The sequence below is a fragment of the Leopardus geoffroyi genome, chromosome D3, assembly GCF_018350155.1.
Source record: "Leopardus geoffroyi isolate Oge1 chromosome D3, O.geoffroyi_Oge1_pat1.0, whole genome shotgun sequence".
In the NCBI taxonomy this organism is placed as follows: Eukaryota; Metazoa; Chordata; class Mammalia; order Carnivora; family Felidae; genus Leopardus; species Leopardus geoffroyi.
In genome coordinates this window covers 46,091,086-46,115,256 of record NC_059339.1, presented here as the reverse complement: position 1 = coordinate 46,115,256, position 24,171 = coordinate 46,091,086, and the positions used below count along the sequence as shown (strand labels likewise).

Sequence of the window (24,171 nt, the reverse complement as noted above, 5' to 3'; positions counted from 1 at the left end):
AGGGGGTCTCTCCTCCCTGGGTGCTTCGGCCCATGCCAGAAGTTGCTGCACAGCCTGATTTTCTAACACCTGTGTGTAGCATGCTCAAGAAAGCCAGAAACAGGAGGAATATAAAGAGTTCCTTGGCTGCAAGGACGCTTTGCCCCAAGCCCTGGGTCACTGTGTCCCTAGCATAGTGTCTGTTATCATTCACAAGCCCCTTTAGGAGATTTTGCCTGCTCCTCCCGGACCTCATCTTGCACCAGGGGTCTGGCTTCTTCTCCACCACCCGCCCTGCTTCTAGGTCAGCCTTCGCTTTGCTCTCCAGCTTCCAGGGAGACCTGATAATAAGCAGGGTGTCCTCCAGTCCCTTGCTGCTCAGAGTGTGGCCCACCGGCCAGCAACAGTGACATCACTGGAAAGCAGCTCAGAAATGCAGAGTCTAAGGTCACCCCTGCAGACCTCTGAGTCAGAAATGTTATTTGAATCGATGACTCAGATGTGCATTCAAGTTTGAGAAGCACTGGCCCAGCCCATAATATATATCCTTTTTTCCACCAGGGGCACGTTGCCAGCACTCCTCTTTCTCCCACGGAAACCTGATCTCGAGTGAATCTGAAGTCAGTGTGTTTGTTTTTTTTTCTCCCAACATTAGCCTTTTAACAGCTTTATCCTCAGCTAAAGGAATTCCATGCTTGGTGAACAGCCAAACCATCTCTAGAGAGAGCTGATGGTGTTTTTCTTGCAATGGACTATATGTCTTCTCCAGGCCATGATTACAGACCAGTTTGGGAGGTGCAATCAATCTCTTTGTGCAAGTCTACCCTCCATAGGAATACATGTTGAGTAAGAAGTTGCAGCATAGAACATACGTTATTAAGCCCCAACTGTTCTCCAAAATAAGCAACAACTCTTAACAAGAAGAGAAATAATGGCTAAGAAGAGATACAACGTGGGTGGCAAGGGGTCGTTGGAAAGAATGCCTCAGGGAGACGTTATGAGTCATGGTATGACTACTTAGGATGAATCCCATATATTTAGAAACAAACCTGCTCTCAGCTATCAACACATACATCATTTTCCTACTGTCACTGGAAACATTTAGGAGCAAAAGAAAAAAAATATCTGGGGATGAAACAGTACAATAGCTAATGAGGCCTTATAATTAAAGGATATAGTTACCCTAGAGGAAAAAAAAAACACCATTATCAAATCAGCACTATAAGAAAACAGCCGAGTAAGAGCAAGCCCTTTGTCCTTTATTATAAAAGAAAAATTATAACCTGGCCTGCTCTTCACACAGCCTTTGATGCTTGGCCATTCTGCCTGATGGTGCACATCTCTGTGACAATTCACTTAGAAAGAAGCAAAATTCAAAACTGAGCCACACCAGCTTGCAAAGCTTGAATGGTTTCTACAGAATGGCAGTGCACTTCTGTCACAGACTATGAGTCTGGAGTTCTCTCTTGTCCAGCAAGAGAGAAGATGCAGAATTGAATATGAGAGAGGCTAATGTCCGGGACGAGACGAGAGTACTGAACAGGGGTTTCGTCTCCGTATGTATTGAGCTCACAAGATATTACTTACATGGTGAATGTGAAGAAAAGATTTTACACAATTGGACATGGAGAAAACAATCAGACACTAATCATTGTCAGATTAACAATAAGATAAACAATCAGACACTAAACAGTGTCAGAAGCAAAGGGTCTGAGGGGAAAGTGGAGTTTGTGATCAAGGTACAACAGTATATTGGCATCAGATGGAAAGTAATTTCCTGCAGGTGATACAACAAGTTATCGTGATCCCATTAGAGTATCTCGCAAGCTAACCTCAGGTACGTTTTCCCCGTGGTGGTGGCTTTCCACCCTAAGCTTTTTTCTTTTTTTTTTTTTTTAATTTAATGTCTATTCATTTTTGATAGAGAAAGACGGAATGTGAGCCGGGGAGGGGCAAAGAGAGAGGGAGACACAGCATCCGAAGCAGGCTCCAGGCTGTGACCTGTCAGTACAGAGCCAAACATGGGGCTCGAACTCGTGAACTGCAAGATCATGACCTGAGCCAAAGTCAGAGGCTTAACCAACTGAGCCACCCAGGCACCCCACCCTAAGCTTTTTTCTAACCCATTTACGTAAGCAGAACCTATTTCCCCACACACTTCCAAAATGAGTCAACAATATCACTTAGCACTACAAAATAAGAAATATTTCTATGTGAATATACAAATGTTTCAGGCTTTGCATAATCATTAAGTAAGGTAAAATACGTCTTGACAGTTAACTCTAAGTGGCAACCAAATGTACTAGCAATGAAAACAGTGATTTTCTTTTACTGTTTCATCAATATATTGCTTGTAGCCATCTACATCCCTTTTGTTTAAACAAAAACAAACAGTGGGGTGGGATATAAAGCTCTAAATCCTAAAGGATGTAAAGAAATTAATAAAAATCAAAACCAAACAAAAAGGAGTGAAAGGACAGTTACTGGTAGGGATGCGACGTGAAGCCCATAGTGAAGTTTGCGCACAAAATGCCAGTCACGAAGCTCTAGGCACTTCCATGGCAGAACCAAACATTTGCCCCTAGTAGCCAATATAAAGAGGGAAATCAGACCGCAGTGTCCAAATGTTTGTTTTGGTCTTTTTTTTTTTTTAATTTTTTTTTCAACGTTTATTTATTTTTTTGGGGACAGAGAGAGACAGAGCATGAACGGGGGAGGGGCAGAGAGAGAGGGAGACACAGAATCGGAAACAGGCTCCAGGCTCTGAGCCATCAGCCCAGAGCCCGACGCGGGGCTCGAACTCACGGACCGCGAGATCGTGACCTGGCTGAAGTCGGACGCTTAACCGACTGCGCCACCCAGGCGCCCCTTGTTTTGGTCTTTAATGCCCCTCAGAAGTGCAACTGTTTGGGGAACCAAAGGGATTTCTCAAATGGACCTTCCAAGGAAAACTGTGGAAAGTGACAGACAACATTCTGAGCAAGGGCTAGCAGTTATAACCACTCACAGGGCCATGAGCATTTCATGGAGCCAGAGCACAGACAGACAGACCCAAGTGTCATGTGGCATCACTGCACGACCCTGCAGCTGGACTGCAGGGTGCAAACTCTGAGTCTACCGCATGCTCACCTGGGACCAACAGCCACAGTTTATGTAACACCATCGGGATGCATATCTCTGAGCTTCAGTTTCCTTTTCTAGAAGCGAGGAACCTACCTTGTAAGGTTGTTGCAAAGATCAAATGAGTTAATACTCGAAAAGTGCTTAGAACAGTTTCTACATAAGTATGTTGGCACTAAACTCATGCTATAGCTGCCGTGAAACTTAGGTTTTTAAATTCTAAATTTATTTAGATTCTAAATTATTCATCTTGCGAAGCAAGATATTCTTCATAGTGCGAAGCAAGATATTCTTCATCTTGTGAAGAAAGATATTCTTCATCTTGCTTCATCTTGTGAAATTATTGAAAATTATTCACCTAGGGGCACCTGGGTGGCTTAGTCACTTAAGCGGCCAACTTCAACTCAGGTCATGATCTCACGGCTCATGAGTTCGAGCCCTGTGTCGGGCTCTTTGCTGACAGCTCAGAGCCTGGAGCCTGCTTCAGATACTATCTCTGTCTCTCTGCTCCTCCCCTTCTATGCTCTCTCTCTCTCTCTCTCTAATAAAAAAAAAGAAAATTATTCATCTTGCTGCATTTTGTGAGGCAGATGTTGAAGAATTTTCTAAGACATATGAGCTTATCTATCACAAGGAAAAGAACAACTCCTCCTCCCACCTATTTTTCTAAATGTTTAATATCCTACAAATAAATGACCAAAAGCCCAACTTTTCATTATGTCTTCAGCATGTTCCAAATTACAACTGATAAATATTTTAGTGTCTATCTATCCCGTATGTATTGCTTTAGGTATGGGAGGGACATCTGTAAAACGGGAAGAGAGAAGTAAGGGGCTCTGTACCCTTCATTCACATAGTAAACATACATTCACTGAATTCCTTCTCTGCACCAGGCATTCTCTATAGAATGCCGTTAGTCACCTCTTCAATAATTCCCTTTCATTCTTTCAGAGATGACAACTGAGGGATTCTGATCATTTCAATCCCTTGAAAAGCCTCCTTCACAAGCCAGAGTGCTGAGTGTCACTCAGAGCCCAGCGGGGGACAGACTACCTACTAAAATGAAGTACTTGGGGAGAGTTTAATAAATTGGCTGTTTGCAAAGGAGTGGAGAGGGGTGAGGGAGGCCTTCTCATGATGGTGAAGAACCTCAGAGCGACAACATCGGAGAGCTCTCCCCGCCACGGGCCGGAAGGGCAAGGAGAGGAAGCAGAACCTAGAGCTGAAACAGGGCTGTAGCTGTAGGAGCAAGTTGTCGGCCAGGAGCCTCAATAGAAGACCTGAGATCCTGTAATCTGGGGGTGGGGACGTGGGGGAGGGAAAAATGCCTCAGTCTCAATCTCCTCCTCTTCTCTCAGCTGAGCACTTTTCTGTACCTCCCACTGGCCAACTGTGCCAGAAGCCCCAGGGCAGGGGCTGCCCTCGAAGTTCACTGCACCAGGCACGGAGCAGGGTGGGGAGAGTGGAGGGACGGAGGGAGAGGGGGTAAAGGGACCATCTAGGTCACAAGAGGCCTTAGGGCTATAGTCTTAAATAATTAAGTATCTGGAACTGCACAACCAAATCTGAGCCAAAGAAGAGTCTTAAAGTCACAGAAAGGTGACTTCTGAGGACGGGACACAATGGGCATTGGTCCCTTGGAAGAAAATTTGCCCTGCGTGGTTTAGAGCAACGCTTCAGAACGTGGCCCCTGGGCTATCTGGTAAACAAGGAGAGAAATGCAGAGGAAGCATTCTGAAACCTTTATAACAATTTGAAAGAATAAGTTGGAGTCTTTTGTGTCTAATTTTTTTTTTTAATGTTTATTTATTTATTTTAAGGAGAGATCACACACAGTGCAGAGCCTGACACAGGGCTGGATCCCATGAACGGTGAGATCATGACCTGAGCCAAAATCAAGTCACTCAACCGGTTGAGCTACCTGGGCATCCCTCTAATTTCTTTAATGGGCCTTGTATTTTGTATGTCTTTAGGTTTTATTTTTCATTTCCTTTTTCCTAAGAATTCATTTTTATTGTTTCCTGCTCTGTGACAGATCTGAAATGTTACAAAATAAATAAATAAAACGCGTCCTTTGTCACAGATGGTTTGAGGAACACCGCTCCAAGCAGCGCTGCTTGAGTCTCAGCGCGCACGTGACCCAGCTGAGGAGACTTAAATGAAGATTCCAATTCGGGAGGTGTGCGTTCAGGGGCCCAGGACTATGCATTTCTTGCCGGCTCCCAGTGGATGCCAGTGCAACTGGTGCAAGGACTACACTTGGAGCAGGAAGGATGGGAGCTGCCCAGGCTGGAAAGGAGCAGGGTTTGGGGGATGGGGATGTGAACGGGTGGTGGGTTGTGTAGCTGTGGGGACAGTGGGGGTGAGGAGGCACACACGGACTGGCAGCAGTGGACAAAGGAAGGCAGGAAAAAATGAGTTTAAACAGCAGCCGCGAACAGGGGCAAGCCGGGGCAGCCCGGGCAAGGTGCCAGACACACCTGTCCTAAATGCTAGGCCTTTCGGGTCCAGCCCTGCCCAGGCCTGTGCAGCGTGAGGGAGATGCCCTGCCCCTGAAATGCAGGAATTTGCAAAACAGCTGCCCTCCACCCAGTCTCCCTGCCCTGGCTCCCCCAGCACTGAGGTTGGACGCTGCCTTCCACACACCCCAGCTCACCCCCGCCGGGCCCCAGGCCCGCGCTCTCACTAACTGCCCCACCGCCCTGCCCGCCCGCCCGCACCCTCTGGCCAACACCAGCCTCAATTCACGCTGCTGTGGATCTGGGGATTCGGATCTCAGATTTCCCTGAGCGGAAAGAGATTGCCCTGCATCTCCCAGCCCCCAGGCTCCCCGGCCCCAGCCCCCTCCATCTCTCCGGGAGCTCCAGAACACTGCTTGTAAGGGGCAGTGTGAAGGATCAGAGACCAGAGTCTATTGCGCTAGGATGACTGTGAAAGGCAGGGGCAGGAACCAAATGCTCCACCCCGGTGATTCTGTGAGGCTGAGAACCTACAAAGGTAAACATACCACCTCATCGCTCAGGGAGCTTAAAGCATATGGAGCGGAGCACATCATGCACGGTGTACCGAGTCGGGAATTCCTCAGCTGTAGAATGTTTACCTTCGTGGTTTGAGAGTCCAAGAGAGAAGTGCAAATAGCACAGGAGCTTGCTGTTGAGTTAGAGAGACAGGAGCCCGAAGCAGCCTTGTCTGTAGGTCACGAGGCCAAGGAAACCACCCGTGTAAAGCAGTAGGCATTGCAAGACCAGCGGGACGTGGGGGGAATGAGACCCGGCCCCTCTGGTCTGGAAGCAGCTGCAGGAGCCCTGGAGAGGTGGGCTGCCCACACTACCTGTGCCAGGAGGCCACCTGTGGCCACAGCTGTAGCCAGGCGGTCTGCTTGGTCTTGGTGGAGCTGAGCCTCTTGGGGGAGGAGCCCTGACCTTCCCACTGTGGGGCTGGGAGGGCAGCTGGGGACACACATGCACAGATCTTTCCTGAAGGCTGGCAGTGACCACAAGAAAAGGTGCTAGTCTGGTTAGGTTTAAGTTAGGAAATGTAATGGAAGAATGCAAAGTGAAAAAGCAAAAGTGAAGAGAACCGTAGAAACTGGAATAGGGAAAGAAGAGGCATCAGGAAGAAAGAATAAACGAAGGCAGTTTGGTGGCTTGCCAGGTGGGGGGGTGGCGGGGGGCTCCAGGGTCACTGGGTTTAGGTAGGAGCCAGGACTCCATGGGGCTGAGGCCCGTGCCCTGGAAGACAGCTTGCGGAGGAGAGGGGGCATCGGGCCTGCGGATTCCCCTGAGACATTATATTTAACTCGAGCTTTCACTGGAAACATCAAGAATTTGTGAAATTCAGTTTTTCCTTATATATGCTTGCCAATAATAGTAAGAGGAAAACTGCCATGATTTCAAGCCAAAATATGCCTGAAATCACAAAAGTTTCACAAGGGAAGAAACATAAAATAGTTTCCAAGATCAGCTAAGGAATAAAATAGGCTCTTTCAAAAAAAAAAAAAAAAAAAAAAAAAAAAAAAAAAAAAAAAAAAAAAACCACATCAATTTCCATTTACTGGGCATTTTTCTGATTCTGTTGCCATTTAAAGATCTCTCACGGGCGACCTCACTTGGGACAAAGTGGTCAGAAATTTACATGAGGGGGATGGAAGGCATCAGGAAAATGTCAGGTAAGCTTTTTGATCTCAGATCCTACCAGGAATAATTGTTCCTTTTGTCTTTTCTGTGTTGAACTCTTCTGTTTTCCCAAAAGGAAATATTTTCCCAATCAGCTTTATTGTCCTTATGTACAAGCCCATCGGGGGGGAAAGAAAAACCAGACATAATAGCTAACAGGGGCTGAGTTCTCACAGTGCTAAAAGTTCTAGACGTTTTTTCAATATCACTTTCTTAATTCCTCACAACAACCTTACGAGGGTGGTACTAGGTTCATCCCCAAATTTCAGATGAAGAAACTTCCCTGGAGACATTAACTAGGGGGTCCAGGGTCACACAGAGAGAAAGCTACGAAGCCAGATTTGTATATGTAGGAAATAACCCAGAACATCAACATCAAGTACAGTGTAAATGCGATTTACAGAAGAAAGTAAAACTCACCAAGAATCCCACCATCCAAGGAAAGGCATTCTTAGTACTTTAGATTCTCTCTTTTCTGACTTTTTTCTTGGCTTACATACACAAGGTAAACATACCGTGCCATGTATACAGCTTACATACAGTTTGATCTCTTCACAACGGAGGACAGACGTGCCATGTCATGTCATGACAGCCCTGTCAGTGAAGGCCCCCTCGATGGCATCATTCTAACGTTTGATGACCCACTGCATGAATCCATGCCCTCTTATTGGACATGAGATTGTTTCCCAGCTACGTTATTACCAAAAAACGCTCCCTTGCTCAAACATTTTGAGCATTTATTTCATTATTTCCTTAGGATAAATTCTTAGAAGTAGCAGTTCTATGACAAAAATAGATAGTAATTTTTTTCATGAAAACATTCTGGGATGATACAATATCAGCACAGAGCTTCCAGAACTTTAGTGTCACTGTATCTACTTTACTCGCTTAGAAGAGATAAAAGCAGCGTAGGCTTATGGGAAGTGCAGAAAAGGGAGAGAAGGAAGGGCATCAGTGACGGTCTCTCTGGGTAATAATAATAATAAGATTCCACACCTGTCTCATGTTTCAAAAGGGTCAAAGCACATCACCTGCATCGTTCACAAGCATCTCTAGCCACAGGCAGTGAACCCTCCCCACGCTCAGATACCTGGCCCCAGCCCTCCCGGGCCCCACGCCTTGGTCTCTTTCCCACCCTGACCACCTCCATACACACAAAGGTTGGCACAGTGGCCTGCGTTCTGCTCAAGGAGCCAAAGTGACTTTCCTTCCTGTTTGGTTCCCGGCTCCACGTTACTCATTATCACTGCCTGGCACACAGTCTTCCTTCTGTCTTCTTAACTGCATGGCCAACCCTCAGAGAAACAGGATTAACCTTTTCTAAAAGGCACCAAGGACTTTGTTTCCGTTTATTTTTTCTCTCCTTGGCACGAACCATGATCCTGAGAGTTCTCAAGAAACCAACCTCGAGTGTTACGTTTGTGGTCTAACTTCATGAGAGAATACAGTGTGGGCTGATTCAGCAGGTGGGAGGCTGCCCGCTCTAGCACCTGTCCCTGCACTGAAGGCTTCACCTTCCCAAGGGATGCCCAACCCTGCTTATCACTCTGCCTGACAAGAAAGATCCCTATGTCAACTGCACAATGACCTTAAGCCTTGGACACAGCCAATGTCACAGTCATAACAGTGTGTGACACAAAGTTATCTGGCAAGAGTCACCGGGGGGGGGGGGGGAGGTCACAGTGACCTATGTTTATCACTTTATCATATTAACTTCTATCTGTAGAGAGTATGGGAGAAAATTCCAGAAGAACAGTGTTGCTGCTTCCTAGTACCATTTCTATTCCTTCTTCTGTCTCTTGGATTTATGTTGTCTGCCTACAGCCTACTGAGCGTTTTGGAAGGAAATATTTAACTCATTTTCTGTTATGTTTGTTATGCTTGTGCTGTTTATATGGAAACTAGCAAATGTAAATGTTGAGGATCTTTAAAAAATAAAGCAGAGCTGTTCATAGTTATAGCAAGACATATAACAAGATGGGTAATGTGAAAAAGAACCGTATTGGAATTTTTCTTCCCATGTAATTTGGCATGTCCTGAGGACGTAGTACATTCCAGGACGTTGAAGCCCCATGGATAAAAAGAAGACTACTACACTCATGGCCCATGACCTCAAGGAGCTCATGGTGTTCTGCACCTTCACAATACAGCCTAGCAAGTACCTCAGAGTACACAGAGACAGCCCCGGGGGGAAGCAGGCAGCAAGGGAAGGTTTCCAGCAGGTGATACCTCAGTTACCTGAGGCTGGGATCTGGTTAGAAGACTCGTGGGCTAACTGCAGGAAGAGCAAGGACCAAACTAGGGTAGCGTGGTGTTGATGGAATGGAACTGGCTCCGCCATATTAAGGAGCAAGATGTAATAATCCGATGGTAAGAAGGGTGGGAGGGGGAAACGGTGGGATGCAGAAAGGATTCAATGAGTGGTGTGCTTGTGAACTAGCTCTTGGAAGAAAAGCCCTGATTGTTATTAGTTGCCATTTCTGTAGCCTAAGTGCTCTCACTGGGTACAGAGCTGGGAAGATTCACAGAATCAGCTCACCCAACTGATTGGAGCCACCGGCAGCACACCATGGAAGAGACTGCTTCCCTGGTTAGAAAGCTCACTTCCTCTTTGTGGGCACCAGCTAGACTACTTTCCTGGCCTACTGTGCCATTAGGGGGGTCCACATGACTGAGTTTTAACCAACGGAATAAGAATTTCCAGAATAAGGGGCGCCTGGGTGGCTCAGTTAAGCATCCAACTCTTGGTTTGGGCTCAAGTCATGATCTCATAGTTTGTGGGATTGAGCCCAGCGTCAGGCTCTGCGCTGACAGCAAAGGAGCCTGCTTGGGATTCTCTCTCCTCCTCTCTCTCTGTCCCTCTCCTACTCTCTCTCTCTCTTTCAAAATAAATAAATAAACTTAGGAAAAGAAAGAATTTCCAGAATAAGACTATGCCACCCCCAGCCTTGCCCATAAAAACCTCTCACACATAATCTTCCACCATCTTTTCTCATTCCCACTGGCCGAAACAGAGACAGCCTCCAGAGCAACCCTAGCAAATGAATATTGAAGATGGCGGAGACCAAACATGGAAGGAGTCTGAGTCTTTGAACCCTTGTTTCAGGGGAGCTACCTGGCCAAGATCAGTTATGCTTGAATGGTCACATGAATGAAAAATAAGCTTGCATTGTATTTAGCTACCAGAGTCAGGATTTATCTGTTTCAATCTTAAGTAACTTTAAGTAATACACAGAGTAAATGTTGATTTATTTTATGGCTTGAGGAAATGAGTAGATTCTTCTCAACATCAACTGAAAAGAAAACTATATCAACTGGGGGAAAAAGGTACTGAAAAGTAGCCAGTATGGCCAAAGAATATTTAGTTTTAGTTCAGAAATGGCTTCCCAGGGGCGCCTGGGTGGCTCAGTCTGTTAAACCTCCGACTTCGGCTCAGGTCATGATCTCGTGGTTTGTGAGTTTGAGGCCTGAGTCGGGCTCTGTGCTGACAGCTCAGAGCCTGAAGCCTGCTTCAGATTCTGTGTCTCCCTCCCTCTCTGCCCCTCTCCTGCTCATGCTCTCTCAAAAATAAACAAACATTAAAATTTTTAAAAAATAATAATTTCCCAGACACTGTTTCCTCTAACAGTGTTTAAGGAGCTTGGAATCTATTTACTTAACATATATTATCAATGCTATTTGAAAGAGTGATGCACAGAACTAAACAAAGTTGACATCTCAGGGATTGCTTGTTACTCCGGATCCACTCAGCCTCTTTGCAGTTTTTCACATGTAAAAAGAAAATTCCATAGTGCCAGCTTTTTTGTAACGTATACATTACTTAAAAGGCATTTTAAAGGGGGGCACTTGGGTGGCTCAGCCAGTAAAATGTCCAACCTCAGCTCAGGTCATGATCTCATGTTTTGTGAGTTTGAGCCCCATGTCAGGCTCTGTGCTGACGGCTCAGAACCTGGAGCCTGCTTCAGTTTCTGTGTCTCCCTCTGTCTCTGCCCCTTCCTTGCCTGCTCATGCTCTGTCTCTCTCTCTCTCTCTCTCAAAATAATAATAATAATAATAAACATTAAAAATAATTTTAAGGCACTTTAAAGGCAATTAACATTTTTAGGTTACTACATAAAGGATAAAGAATTAGCATAAAGAATAAAATTGCATCCCCAGTAGCCCAGGAGGCTTAGTTGGCCCCTTTTCTTATCCACTAACAAATTATTTGCTCCCAAAGGTTGAGTCCCATGATTATATGTTTGTTAATAGAATATTTACAAATTACAAATTCGTTCTGAATAAGATCTAGATCATCCAATTATGTTATTGTCTAGAACACTTAAACGACGTTGCAAAGAGACCCAAGTGTCATAAGTGGAACCAACCATCTCATTAATTACAGAGCCGAGAGTAGTTTGCCCAGAGATTTGGTCTCACAGCAACATCCTTCCATTAGTACTATGCCCTGGGAAATCCAGACTGATCCTGAGTCATCCTGGTTTCACTCTACACTCACTCAGTATATTTACTGAACATCTACGATGTACTGAAAACTGGGCAAGATGTTGGGAGCAGAACATCACATAGTGAACAAAAGAAAGCACAGTCCCTGTCTTTCTGAAGCTTACAGTCTAGAGAATTCCTGAGGAATCTAGAAGACTGGGTCAAATCCTAGAGTCATCTACTTTCTGGATTGAACCGTATCCACCCAGGAACCCAAATGAGTCAGACTTTTAGTGACCTCATCTGCCTGGCATCCCTAGAATCGATTTAACGTCCAAAGCCCATTAGCCCAAGAAGAGCCAGAAACCAGCCCAGGCCTTCCTCCCATCGGAGTACAAACTAACAAAGGCTACAAAGAATGTCTTGGGTTCATCCACCAAATTCTCACAAAAGTTAAAGAGGACCAGGAAACAACAACAACCACAACAAAGACTCTAGAAGGCGTTCTACATACTATATATTCACTCTTGGATGGTTGGATCCTATAGTTGCATCTGGCCCCTGGGGAGTTCACGGTCTATGCTGAGTTCATGAAAAAACAGGTAGAGTAATGACAAATTTCTCTATGACCTCTCCTTTTCTTTAAAAGTTATAATGCTCTTTCCTTTGTTATTTAACCTGAGAATGTTAGAAACATTTCCTGAATTTTCTGACTTACGACACTTTAAGTAACTTTTTAATAGTGTTTGCTTGTGTGGACACATGTGGGGTGTTCAGGGTCTCGGCCTAAGCCCCCTTTCTTCCTTGTCTTTGTTTGGGTCTGCTCTAAAGCCAGCTCCAGGACAAAGACTGGGCACAGACAGTTTATTTGGGAGTTGATCTCAAGAAGCATAAATTGGGACTGAGGGGGACACAGAAAAGGGAGAAAAGCCAGTCGCTGCTATGTCTATGGCAGATTCTTACCAGGGCCAACTGGGGCTCAATTCTGGTGGAGACACTCTGAAGAACCCTGCCTTGGGGAGGCAGAGAAATGGGGAATTTTTCTGCTGGGTTGAGGGATGTCCCTGGGGACATTAAATCCTGCACTTCCCAGCTGGTCTATACACAGGCTAAGAAGCTGACCTCATTCTATTTGGCCAGATGAGATGAAAGTTTCCTATAAGTAATTGTGTTCTTATCCTATAGCCTAAAACTGATGAATACGGTATCATCAGATGAACTAGAACAGCCTCGTTAAGTGGCCCTGCCTCTAGTTAATCATAGAAACTTCATACATTTCCCACCTTGTAAGGGGAAAACTGCCCCTAAAGACCGAGTCCTGAAGGTGATGCTTTTGTCAAACTGCATTGTCCAAGAAAAATAACAATGAAAACCACCAAACATTCCAAAAGGAGACAGAGAAAAGTGACCTCCCTCATGACAACACAAGCTGCCAAACTGACCACAGCACATCGAAATCAAATGTTGTTTCTCGGTAATTGGAAAAAAAAGTGATGTGGTAAAAATAAGTTTAGAGTCTATGTTTTATTTCCCAACTACGCATCAGAATTCACACTTCCCTCCATCTAAAGTCTATAGGTCACTATTCGGTTCTGAAATCTAACATCTCAGAGACACTTTCATGGTTAATTCCAGCACAAAGAAGAAAACAGGGATCCCCCAACCAGGCATACAATATGAATCTTACAAGACAAAAACTAACTGAGCACAAAGAGAAAGAAACATCTTCAGCCTGACATAATTTATGCTGCTTTTCCTGTTTCTAGTAGCTTTTCTAGAGTATTCTCTGCATTTTCATGTACAGTATTTTCTAGAGGAGCAGAAGTAATCAGTCTGTTTAATAATGAGCGTCTATTGAAATTTACTTTATTTTATTAAATAAAATTTATTTAGAAACCACTGGTCCAAGAGGTTTAAAAATGAAGCAGTTAACTCATTCAAACCTCACGGCAATCCTAGGAGATAAGGATGATTATTAGCTCCCTTTATAAATGAGGAAACTGTAGCACAGAGCAGTCAAATGTATTGCTCAGGATCACACAGCGAGTAAGCAGTGCACCAGGATGCAAACCAAGGTGAGCCAGCTCCAGAATCCACCATCAATCAACCCCCCTTCAGAAGAGCCTCCCCAGTGGGTCAGAGGCTGGGTGAACACAATCTTTATGCAGAAGGAGGCCATGGCTAATGTCTGTCAGCAGTCAGCAAGCTGCTAGATTGTTCCTATGCTGGTATATGTTCTTTAATCCAACTGTCTTAGTTAGGGATTTTTCAGTACATCAAAAGGGTGCTTTTAAAAGGTAACTTTTTGGGGGCGCCTGGTGGCTCAGTCGGTAAAGCGTCCGACTTCGGCTCGGGTCGTGATCTCACAGTTTGCGAGTTCGAGCCCCAGGTCGGGCTCTGTGCTGACAGCTTGGAGCCTGGAGCCTGCTTCAGATTCTCTGTCTCCCCCTCTCTCTGCCCCTCCCATGCTCATGCTCTGTCTCTGTCTCTCAATAATAAATAAATGTTAAAAAATTAAGAAAAAAAAAAAAGTAAGCTTTTTGGGCACCTGGGTGGCTCAGTCAGTTAAGCACCTGGCTTTGGCTCAGGTCATGATCTCACTGTTTGTGAGTTCAAGTCCCACGTCAGGCTCTGTGCTGACAGTTTTGAGCCTGAAGCCTGCTTCAGATTCTGTCTCCCTCTTTCTCTGTCCCTCCCCTGCTTACCCTCTCACTCTCTCCCTCTCTCTCTCTCAAAAATAAATAAACATTAAAAAAATAAAATAAAAGGTAAGTTTTTAAAAATAGCTTTAGGGTAGAAAGAGTAAATCCAGCAGGCATTGGTAATGATAGGTACACATCTTTTTGATGGGTTAAAATTCCCAGTTAACTACAAAAACCTTCAGTTAAATAACTGGCCTAATTAAGCTAAATTCTGGTCATTACAGGTAAAATCTCTACTGAATTCATGGCCGAGGTGAGTTATTAGAGGGATAAGACTAATTCATAGTTGAAATTGCGCTTACAGAGTCTTTCAAACCAAGGTCTTCCTGGATTACCTAAGATGAAAATTGTCAGTGAAAATACTCTTAGGAGAGGCCTAATTTAACACAACATATGGTCTGAAGAGGTGGAGAGCCCTTCTATCACCAAACTGTCACCAACTAAAATGAAGATAACACACTCCTTCCAAGAAATCTCAGTGTGTTATTCAAGGTCCAGTCTGTGGGATGCATTGCCTTTTGATTGCTTTCAAGCAATGCTTTTTTTGGGATAAATTTTTTCCTTCTTTTTAACTGAAGTATAGTTAACATACAGTGTTACATCAGTTCCACGTGTACAATATAGTGATTCAACAATTCTGTACATTACTCACTACTCATCATGGTAAGTATACTCTTAATCCCCTTCACCCGTTTCATCCATCCTCCCAACCACCTTCCCTCTTGTAACCATCTGTTTGTTCTCTATAGTTAAGAATCTGGTTTTGTCTTTTTATTTGTTTTGTTTCTTAAATTCCACATATGAGTGATATCATACGGTATTTGTCTTTCTCTGACTGACTTATTTCACTTAACATTATACTCTCTACCTAGATCCATCCATAATGTTGCAAATGCCAAGATTTCGTTCATTTTTATGGCTAAATAATATTCCATTGTGTATATATACCACATCTTTATCTAATCATCTATCAATGTACACTTAGATTCCTTCCATAATTTGGCTATTGTAAATAACGCTTCGGTAAACATAGGGGTGCGTGTATGTTTTCAAATTAGTGTTTTCATTCTGTGGATAAATACCCAATAGTGGCATTACTGGATCATACAGTAATTCTATTTTTAATTTTGGGGAGTATCTCCATACTGTTTTCCACAGTGGCTGCACCAGTTTGCATTCCTACCAGCAGTGCTCAAGGGTTCCTGCCGCCTCACCCACCAACGAAAGCCTCTCAAGGAAAGCACCCTGCAGGTCAATGGGTCTACAGCCCCAGCAGAAGTGCTGAGAGCAGGCATCTGGTCAAGGCAGTATTTCCTAGATGAACTGTACTCTCTGTACAACTATGGCCAGCAGAAAGATTAGTTTAACATTAGTATTATTAGTACTATCATTAGTATCAGTGTTAGTGTTGTGTATATTTCCTATTATGAATCAGTTACCAGTCTTTTCTTGGCCTGACTTTCAATAGCTCTTCCCCCATTTCTTTCTCCTCATTGTTTCAGAACTCCTCAAAGTAGGAAGGAGGCAAACCATAGGAGACTCTTAAATACTGAGAATAAACTGAGGGTTGATGGGGGGGAGGGGGGAAGTGGGTGATGGGCACTGAGGAGGGCACCTTTTGGGATGAGCACTGGGTGTTGTATGGAAACCAATTTGACAATAAATTACATTAAAAAAAGATTTCTGTACAAGTTTCATTTCCTTTCACATTCTCTCTCAATCTGCCTACAGTTAGGTTTTCAATCCTATCATCAAAGCCACCAATGACCTCCAGATTAGCAAATCCAATGGCAAATTATCAGTCATCACCTGTCCTATGTTACTTGACGTAGTATTGGACACAGTCTATTTTTTTTTCCTTGATACTCTCTTTCCATAAACTCTTTCTTGTTGTTTCATAGTTCCACTGAAGTATAATTCACATACCATTCAATTCACCCATCAAAATATAAAGTCCAAATGTTTGTGGTATGTTCACAGGGTTGTCCAATCAATCATATTCAATTTTCATCTGTCTCCCCCAAAACAAACCATACCTCCTAGGAGTCATCTCTCAATTCCCTCCAAAACCCCCAGCCATAGGCAGCCACTAAGCTACTTGCTTATCTGTGTATTTCATATACATAGAATCATATGATGCATGGTCTTTTGTGACTGGCTTCTTTCAAGTAGAATGTTTTCAAGGTTCATCCGTGTTGTAGCATGCATCAGAAATTCATTCCTTTTTATTGTTGAATAATATTCCATTGTATGGATATGAATATTTGGTTTATTTATCATCAATTGATTGACATTTGAATTGTTCCCACTTTTTGGCTACTACAAATAATGCTATAATAAACATTTAGAAACAAGTTTCTCTGTGTATATATGTTTTCATTTTTCTTGGGTATATAACTAGGAGTGGAATTGCTGGGTCAGATGGTAACTCTGTGTTTAACTTTTTGAGGAATTACCAAACTGTTTCCCAAAGCATCTGTGCCATTTTATTTTGCCACTAACAATGTATCAGAGTTCCAATTTCTCCAGAGCCTCATCAATACTTGCTATTATCTATCTTTTGGATTATAGCCACCTGCTGAGTGTGAAGTGGTATCTCATTATGGTTTTAACTTACATTTCCCTGATGGCTTATGATGCTGAGCATCTTTTCATGTGTTTATTGACCATTCGTGTATCTTCTTTGGAAAACTGTTCAGATCCTTTGCCTATTTTTTCAAAACTAGGCTCTCTGTCTTTGTATTATAGAGCTGTAAGACTCCCTCATTTTTGATATACTTTCTTCACCTGGCTTTAGGACACCACACTCTCTTGGTTGTCCTCCCATCTGTCATTCCGTACCAGTCTTCTGTATTGCTTACTTCTCTTTCCCAGGACTTCTTAATCTTGGAGCACCCCAGGGCTCAACCCTAGATCCTCTCCTCTTCTCACTCTCATGCTCACAGGTTAACACCATCTATATGCCATCAATTTCCAAATGTCTATTTCAGCACCAGGCATCCTTGGACAGTGCACTGGGGAAGCATTCTCTGCCCTGAAGGTCAGTCTCAACCCCTATTAAGTGTTACTGGATCAGGAGAAGTTCATTCTGGCTCCACAGGCAGCAGTAATAGGAACCAAGCAGGAACCCAGGCACCAGATGAACAAAGCAGACTCGAATAGTATGCACCAGTTCTGAAAACCAAATTGTCATTGAAACCACAGCCTGTAAAAACAGGCCAGGACCTACATATCAAACCTAAACAGGGTGACCATCTGCTAAGGCAAAAGATTTAAATAGATTCAGAGTCTCCTTTTTAAAAAGATTTTATTTACAGGGGCGCCTGGGTGGCGCAGTCGGTTAAGCGTCCGACTTCAGCCAGGTCACGATCTCGCGGTCCGTGAGTTCGAGCCCCGCGTCGGGCTCTGGGCTGATGGCTCAGAGCCTGGAGCCTGTTTCCGATTCTGTGTCTCCCTCTCTCTCTGCCCCTCCCCCGTTCATGCTCTGTCTCTCTCTGTCCCAAAAATAAATAAAAACTTTGAAAAAAAAAAAAAAAAGATTTTATTTATTTATTTTGAGAGAGACGGAGAGAACATGAGCAGGGGAGGGAGGGAGAAAGAGAGAGAGAGAGAGAGAGAGAGAGAGAGAGAGAGAGAATGAATCTGAAGCAGGCTCCATGCTCAGTGCAGAGTCTGGCACGGGGTTTAATATTACGACCATGAGACTATGACCTGAGCCAAAACCAAGAGTCAGACATTTAAGTAACTGAAACAGCCAAGTACCCCAGATTCAGAGTCTCCTAATATAATATCTAAAATGTCCAGAATACAACTGAAAATCATACCAAAACCATCATACCAAAAACCAGGGGAAAATAACAATTTGAATGAGGAAAAACAATCAACAGACCCCAAGAAGAGATGAGAAAACAGATGACAGAATTACCCAACAAAAACTTTAAAGTAGCAATCATAAAAATGCTTCAGTGAGAGAGTACAAATATTCTTGAAGTAAATGAAAATACAGTAAAACCTTGGATTGCAAGTAACTTGTTCTGCAAGTGTTCCACAAGAAGAACAACATTTATAATACATTTAACTTGATAAACAAGCAATGTCTTGCAATACAAGTATTACATGATGTCACATGTCACATGATCACAAATAAGCCAATGGTTCTTGAAATTCTCTTTGATGTACACGTACTTGTGATTATGGATTACAAGCATGTTTCCAGAATGAATTATGCTCACAAACCAAGGTTTTACTAAAATCTCAGCCAAGGAATAGAAGACATAAAAAAAAAACCAAATGGAAATTATATAACTGAAAAAATACAATAACTAAAACTAAAAACTCACTAAATGGGCTAGATAGGAGAGCAAATATGAAAGAGAACGGAATCAGGGAATTTGAAGGGAGAGCAATACAATGACCTAATCTGAAAAACAAGAGAGAAAACCAACTGAAAAATAAATGAAAAGAGCTTCAGGGACCTATGGAACAATAATAAAAGATCTGACATTAATATCATCAGAATCCCAAAAAGAGAGAAGTTGAACTCATAGAAACAGAGAATAGAATGGTAGTTACCAGGGGCTGGGGGATGGGAGAAGTCAGGAGATGTTGTTCAAAGGGTACCAATCTTAGTTCCCAGAACTAAGGAGTCTAATGTACAACATGGTATCTATAGTTAATAATATGGTATTGTATACCCGAAATTTATTAAAAGGGCAGATCTTAAGTGTTCTCAACACATGCACGCACAAAAAGATAAGTATGTGAGGTGATGAATGTGTTAATCAACTTCATCATGGTAATCGTTTCACAAAGTATATGGTTATTAAATCATCACATTTTACACTTTAAAACACACACAATTTTACTGGAATACCTGGGTGGTTCAGTCGGTTAACCATCTAACTCTTTATCTCAGCTCAGGTCATGATCTCACAGTCATGAGAGCCTGCTTGGGACTTCCTCTCTCTGCCCCTCCTGTACTTGTGCTCTCGCTCTCTCTCTCTCTCTCTCTCAAAATAAACAAATAAATATTTTTAAAAAACACATAAAATTTTATTTGTCAATGATACCTCAATAAAGCTGGAAAAGGAAGGAAGGAATAAAGGTTTTTTGAAAATAGCCCAAAGATGATGAAAGGTATAAATATACAGATTCAATAAGCTAAGAGATCCTGAATATAATAAAATCTAATGAAATCAATAACAAATGTCTCTTCCAGCCCAGCCAGCTTCCCAGATTCATATCTTCCCAGATGCATATTCACACTAAGGTGTGCTTAGTCCACACCTCCACTTGCACATCCAAAGAGTATTTCAGTGTCCACATGTCCACAAAACTGTCCCTGAGTCTCCAACATCTCTGCAAACAGCAGATCCAGCTGCTCAGACCAAAAGTCTTAGGAATCATCCCTGAATCCTCTCTTCTCTCTCCACATTCAATCCATTAGGAAAGCATGAAAGCTCTAGTATCAAAATGTATCTGGGACACAATCACCCACCTTCACTGCCACTACTGGCATCTTTCTTGTGGATTATGAGGACACTCTCCTAACTGGCTTCTACTCTTGCTCCCTGATAATCCTCAACAGAACAGCCACAGAAATCCTTTTTAAATATAAATCAGATGAGATCATTCCTCTGCTTGAAACTCTGTAATGGCTCTCGTTTCACATGAAGAGTCCAAGTCCTTATTGTGGCCTAGGGGCCCTACTTGATCTGGCCCTGTCTGTTCTCTTTCTGGCCTTTTCTCTCACCACTTCCCCCTCCCTGACTCTGCTCCAGCCACCCTGGCCTCCATGCTGTCCTGATACTTTCCAGACAAGCTCCCACCTTAGGGACTTTGCAGGGCTGTTCCCTTTGTCTGTGTGACTGATAGCTGCATGATGAATACCTTCACCTGCTTCCAGTCTTTGTTCAACAAACCCTCTCCTGAACATCCTAATTAAAACTGCAAACCACCCTTGTCCCTGGCCCTCATGATCTTACCCCGATCTACTTTTTCACTTTTTCCATAGCTCTCATCAGCTTCTAACATATTGTATTTACTAATGTATATTTTTGTTGGCTGTCTGTCTCCCACAACTAAATGTCAGTGTGTCATATGAGGAAATGAATCTCCATCTCTTTGGTTCTTTTATGTAACACAAATACCTAGAGCAGGGCCTGACACAAATATTTGTTGAAGGAACAGAATGAAATAGACAGAAGGCACCCTCTAGTCTGAAAGGGGAAAAGAAGAAGGTGCATCCGTTTTTCTATTGCTGCTTAACAAATGAACACAAATTTAGTAGCTTAAGCCAAAGCCACTTACTATCTTTCAGTTCTGTATTTCAGGAGTCTGGGCATGGCAGCTGTATTCAAAGCATTCGCCAGATGCCTGGAAAGACCCACTCCCAAGTTTGCACATGTTGTTGGCAGAACCCAGTTTCTTATGGTTGTAGGATTGAGGTTCCCGCTTTTTTCCTAGCGGTTGGGTGGGGCTGCTCCCAGCTTCTGGAACATTCTTAGATCCTTGCCACGTGGCCCTCTCCACAGGTAGTTTATAACATAGCAGTTTTCCCCTTCAAGGTCAGCAGGAAATTTTCTCATGCTTCAAATCTCTTCCTTTGGGTAGGTCCCAGTCCCTTTTAAGAGCTCCCCTCATTAGGAGAAATCCTCAAAGATAATCTCCCTTTTGATCAAATGACTTGGGACCTTAAACATATGTGCAAAATCCCTTCATTTTTGCCATATAATGCCACTTTACCACAGGAGTGACTTCCATTATAGTGCTGCCACACTCAAAAGAGAGGGGATTACACTGGCCATGTGTGCCAAGAGGAAGGCATCCTCAGGGCCATCTTACCATACCACTGGAGGAGAAGACTGACACCAGGTTTTCTTGTGGACCAGCTGGCCAAACAAAGCCAAAAACTATGGTAGCCGATGTCCACAGAATCAAGATTTCTGGGAAATGCTATAAAAATATCTTGGGGCGCCTGGGTGGCTTGGTCGGTTAAGCGTCCGAATTTGGCTCATGTCATGATCTCACGGTCCGTGAGTTCGAGCCCCACGTCGGGCTCTGTGCTGACCACTCGGAGCCTGGAGCCTGTTTCAGATTCTGTGTCTCCCTCTCTCTCTGCCCCATCCCCACTCATGCTCTATCTCTCTCTGTCTCAAAAATAAATAAACGTTAAAAAAAAATAAAAAAAAAAATCTTAGCCACACCCGTGTTCATAGCAGCATTACTCACAATAGCCAAAAGGTGGAAGCAACTCAAGTGTCCATGGACAGATGAATGTATAAACAAATGTGGTGCACACATACAACAGAATATTATTCAACCCTAAAAAAAGAAGGAAACTGACACCTGCTACAGTACAGAGGAACCTTGGAGACATTATGCCATGTGAAATAAGCTGGTCACAAAGGACAAATACTGTAGGATTCCACTTACATAAGATACCCAGGGTCGCTAAATTCACACAGAGAGAAGGTAGAATGGTAGTTGCCAGGCGCTAGGGAAAAAGGAGAATGGGGAGTTGTTGTTTATGGGTACAGAGTGCCGGTTTTGCAAGATGAAAAAGAATTCTGGTGACTGGTTGCACAGCAATGTGAATTTAACACAACTGAACTGTACACTTAAAAAAAATGTCTAAGATGGGGTGCCTGGGTGGCTCGGTTGGTTAAACGTCAGAGTTCAGCTCAGGTCATGATCTCGCAGTTCATGAGCTCGAGCCACACGTTGGGCTCTGTGCCGCAGCTCAGAGCCTAGAGCCTGCTCCAGATTCTGTGTCTCCCTCTCTCTCTTCCCCTCCCCTGCTCGTGCTCGTCTCTGTCTCTGTCTCTCTCTCTCTCTCTCTCTCTCTCAGAAAATGAACATTAAAAAAATGACTAAGATGGTGCATTTTATATTGTGAGAACTGTACCATAATCAAAAGTAATAACAGTCTCTCTCTGCCCCTCCCCTGCTTATGCTCTGTCTCTGTCTGTCTCTCTCTCTCTCAAAAATAAACATTAGGGGTGCCTGGGTGGCTCAGTCGGTTGGGCGGCTGACTTGGGCTCAGGTCATGATCTTGCGGTCCGTGAGTTCGAGCCCCGCGTCAGGCTCTGTGCTGACCGCTCGGGGCCTGGAGCCTGTTTCGGATTCTGTGTCTCCCTCTCTCTCTGACCCTCCTCCGTTCATGCTCTGTCTCTCTGTCTCAAAAATAAATAAACGTTAAAAAAAATTAAAAATAAAATAAAATAAAATAAACATTAAAAAAAGTAATAATAATAAATATATTTGCCAATAAAACTATTTTTTACTGTTTTTAAAAAATAGACAGGTATGGGAGTCTGCACTGTGACAGACTGGATGTTAAGGGATGCAAATATTCACATAACAGTCTTCACAATGATTAATGACTTAAAACTGATGCTTATTTTTTAAATACAACTACTAATATATCAGAAATAACCACAGAAACAATGATCCAAACTAACTTTCCCCATTCCAGCTGGAAGCGTAGCTTACCTGCCCTAGATCCAAGGTGACATTGACTTTGTTGTACTGTGTGCCTGAGGAGAGAGGAGGGCTTTGCCACCAGCGCTCAGATCCGTCAATTGCATTGGTGACTGGATGTGCTTTCCTGGGGTCCTCAGAATTGCAATAGTCACAGAACTGGCCCTGGGGGGAAAAAAGGAAAGCTCTTTTTTTGATTTTCAAGTAATTTTTTCTTATCAATTTAGTAAAGAGGCAACTAAAACAAAGACCACTTTACACGGCTCAGAGATGTCAGCTGTTGAGATTCGTCATCATGTATTCTGCAGACAGTAGTAAGGCTTTTTCGTCTTCATTTAATCTTAAAGCATATCACCCATTTATTTATACCTCTGTTTATCATGATTCTAGGATATACATTATACTTATCTTCCCATCTTTTACAGCTATGTTTTTCTTGTACCAGACAACACTTTAAGACGAATTGTCTTAAAGACGAATGTTGTACCTGAGATGCAAAGATTATCTGCATGTCTCTTTATGTCCTACTCTGCAATCTCCATGTCAGGCACGAGGATACAAAGAGAACCCCCGTCTGCAGTCTCAGTGGAGGCGATAAGTACACAAACAACTGTAAGGCAAGGATACAGCAAGAGTATAATAGAATTCTGGGTCAAAGGTGATACATATTCCACGGGCTCGGAAAATAAGGTGGAAGAGGCAGAATTAAGTTGCCGGTGAGGGTAGACGTGACTTTGGTGAGTATCAGTGAATGGCAAACAGGGAAGGTGCTCCAGGTAGAGGAACCAGCACCAGCAAAGGCACAGAGGCCAGCAGGTCCAGTTTAACAACAGCGTGAGTAATCAAAGACAAGACCTGAAAGATAAATGGGAAGATAAAAGCTGGTCTGTAGATACCAAAGTGAGAAGATGATAGTTAACTCCATAGATAAATGAGAATCCATTCTTATCTGGAGTGATATCTATTTGGTATTATCATCTTTACTGAATTCTGATTCTGCTGATATCATCTCTTCTTTTTTTTTTTTTTTTTTTTTTTCATTTTTTTTCATCTCATCTTCTTACTGAATTACTCTTTTGGGGGAGGCAAACTCTTGATTCTGTTTTGTTTTGTTTGTAATGCAGAATTTTACAGACATTACCACCTGAAAAGCTGAATATATGGCCCTTTCTTATATACTGAATACATTTTAACTGGGTCAAAGGATCATGCTTATCCAGTGGTGGGCTTCACACACTGAACTGCTTTGCTCCCCAGTGAAATTACCTGAGAGCATAACGACCATACAG

General features: G+C 43.2%; 1 protein-coding gene across 3 annotated transcripts in view; it reads right to left on the bottom strand.

Annotated features, from left to right (window-relative positions):
- The window catches only part of LAMA3 (laminin subunit alpha 3), a 274,895-nt gene that overhangs the window by 216,865 nt on the left and 33,859 nt on the right, over positions 1-24,171 (bottom strand). For 2 of the 3 annotated variants that reach the window (XM_045458939.1, XM_045458940.1), the window contains exon 2: positions 22,895-23,047. The exons of the other annotated variant lie outside the window; for it this stretch is intronic. In XM_045458939.1, the coding sequence (XP_045314895.1) occupies positions 22,895-23,047 (153 nt within the window). The remainder of the gene's footprint in view (positions 1-22,894; positions 23,048-24,171) is intronic. 3 annotated transcript variants of the gene reach the window in all.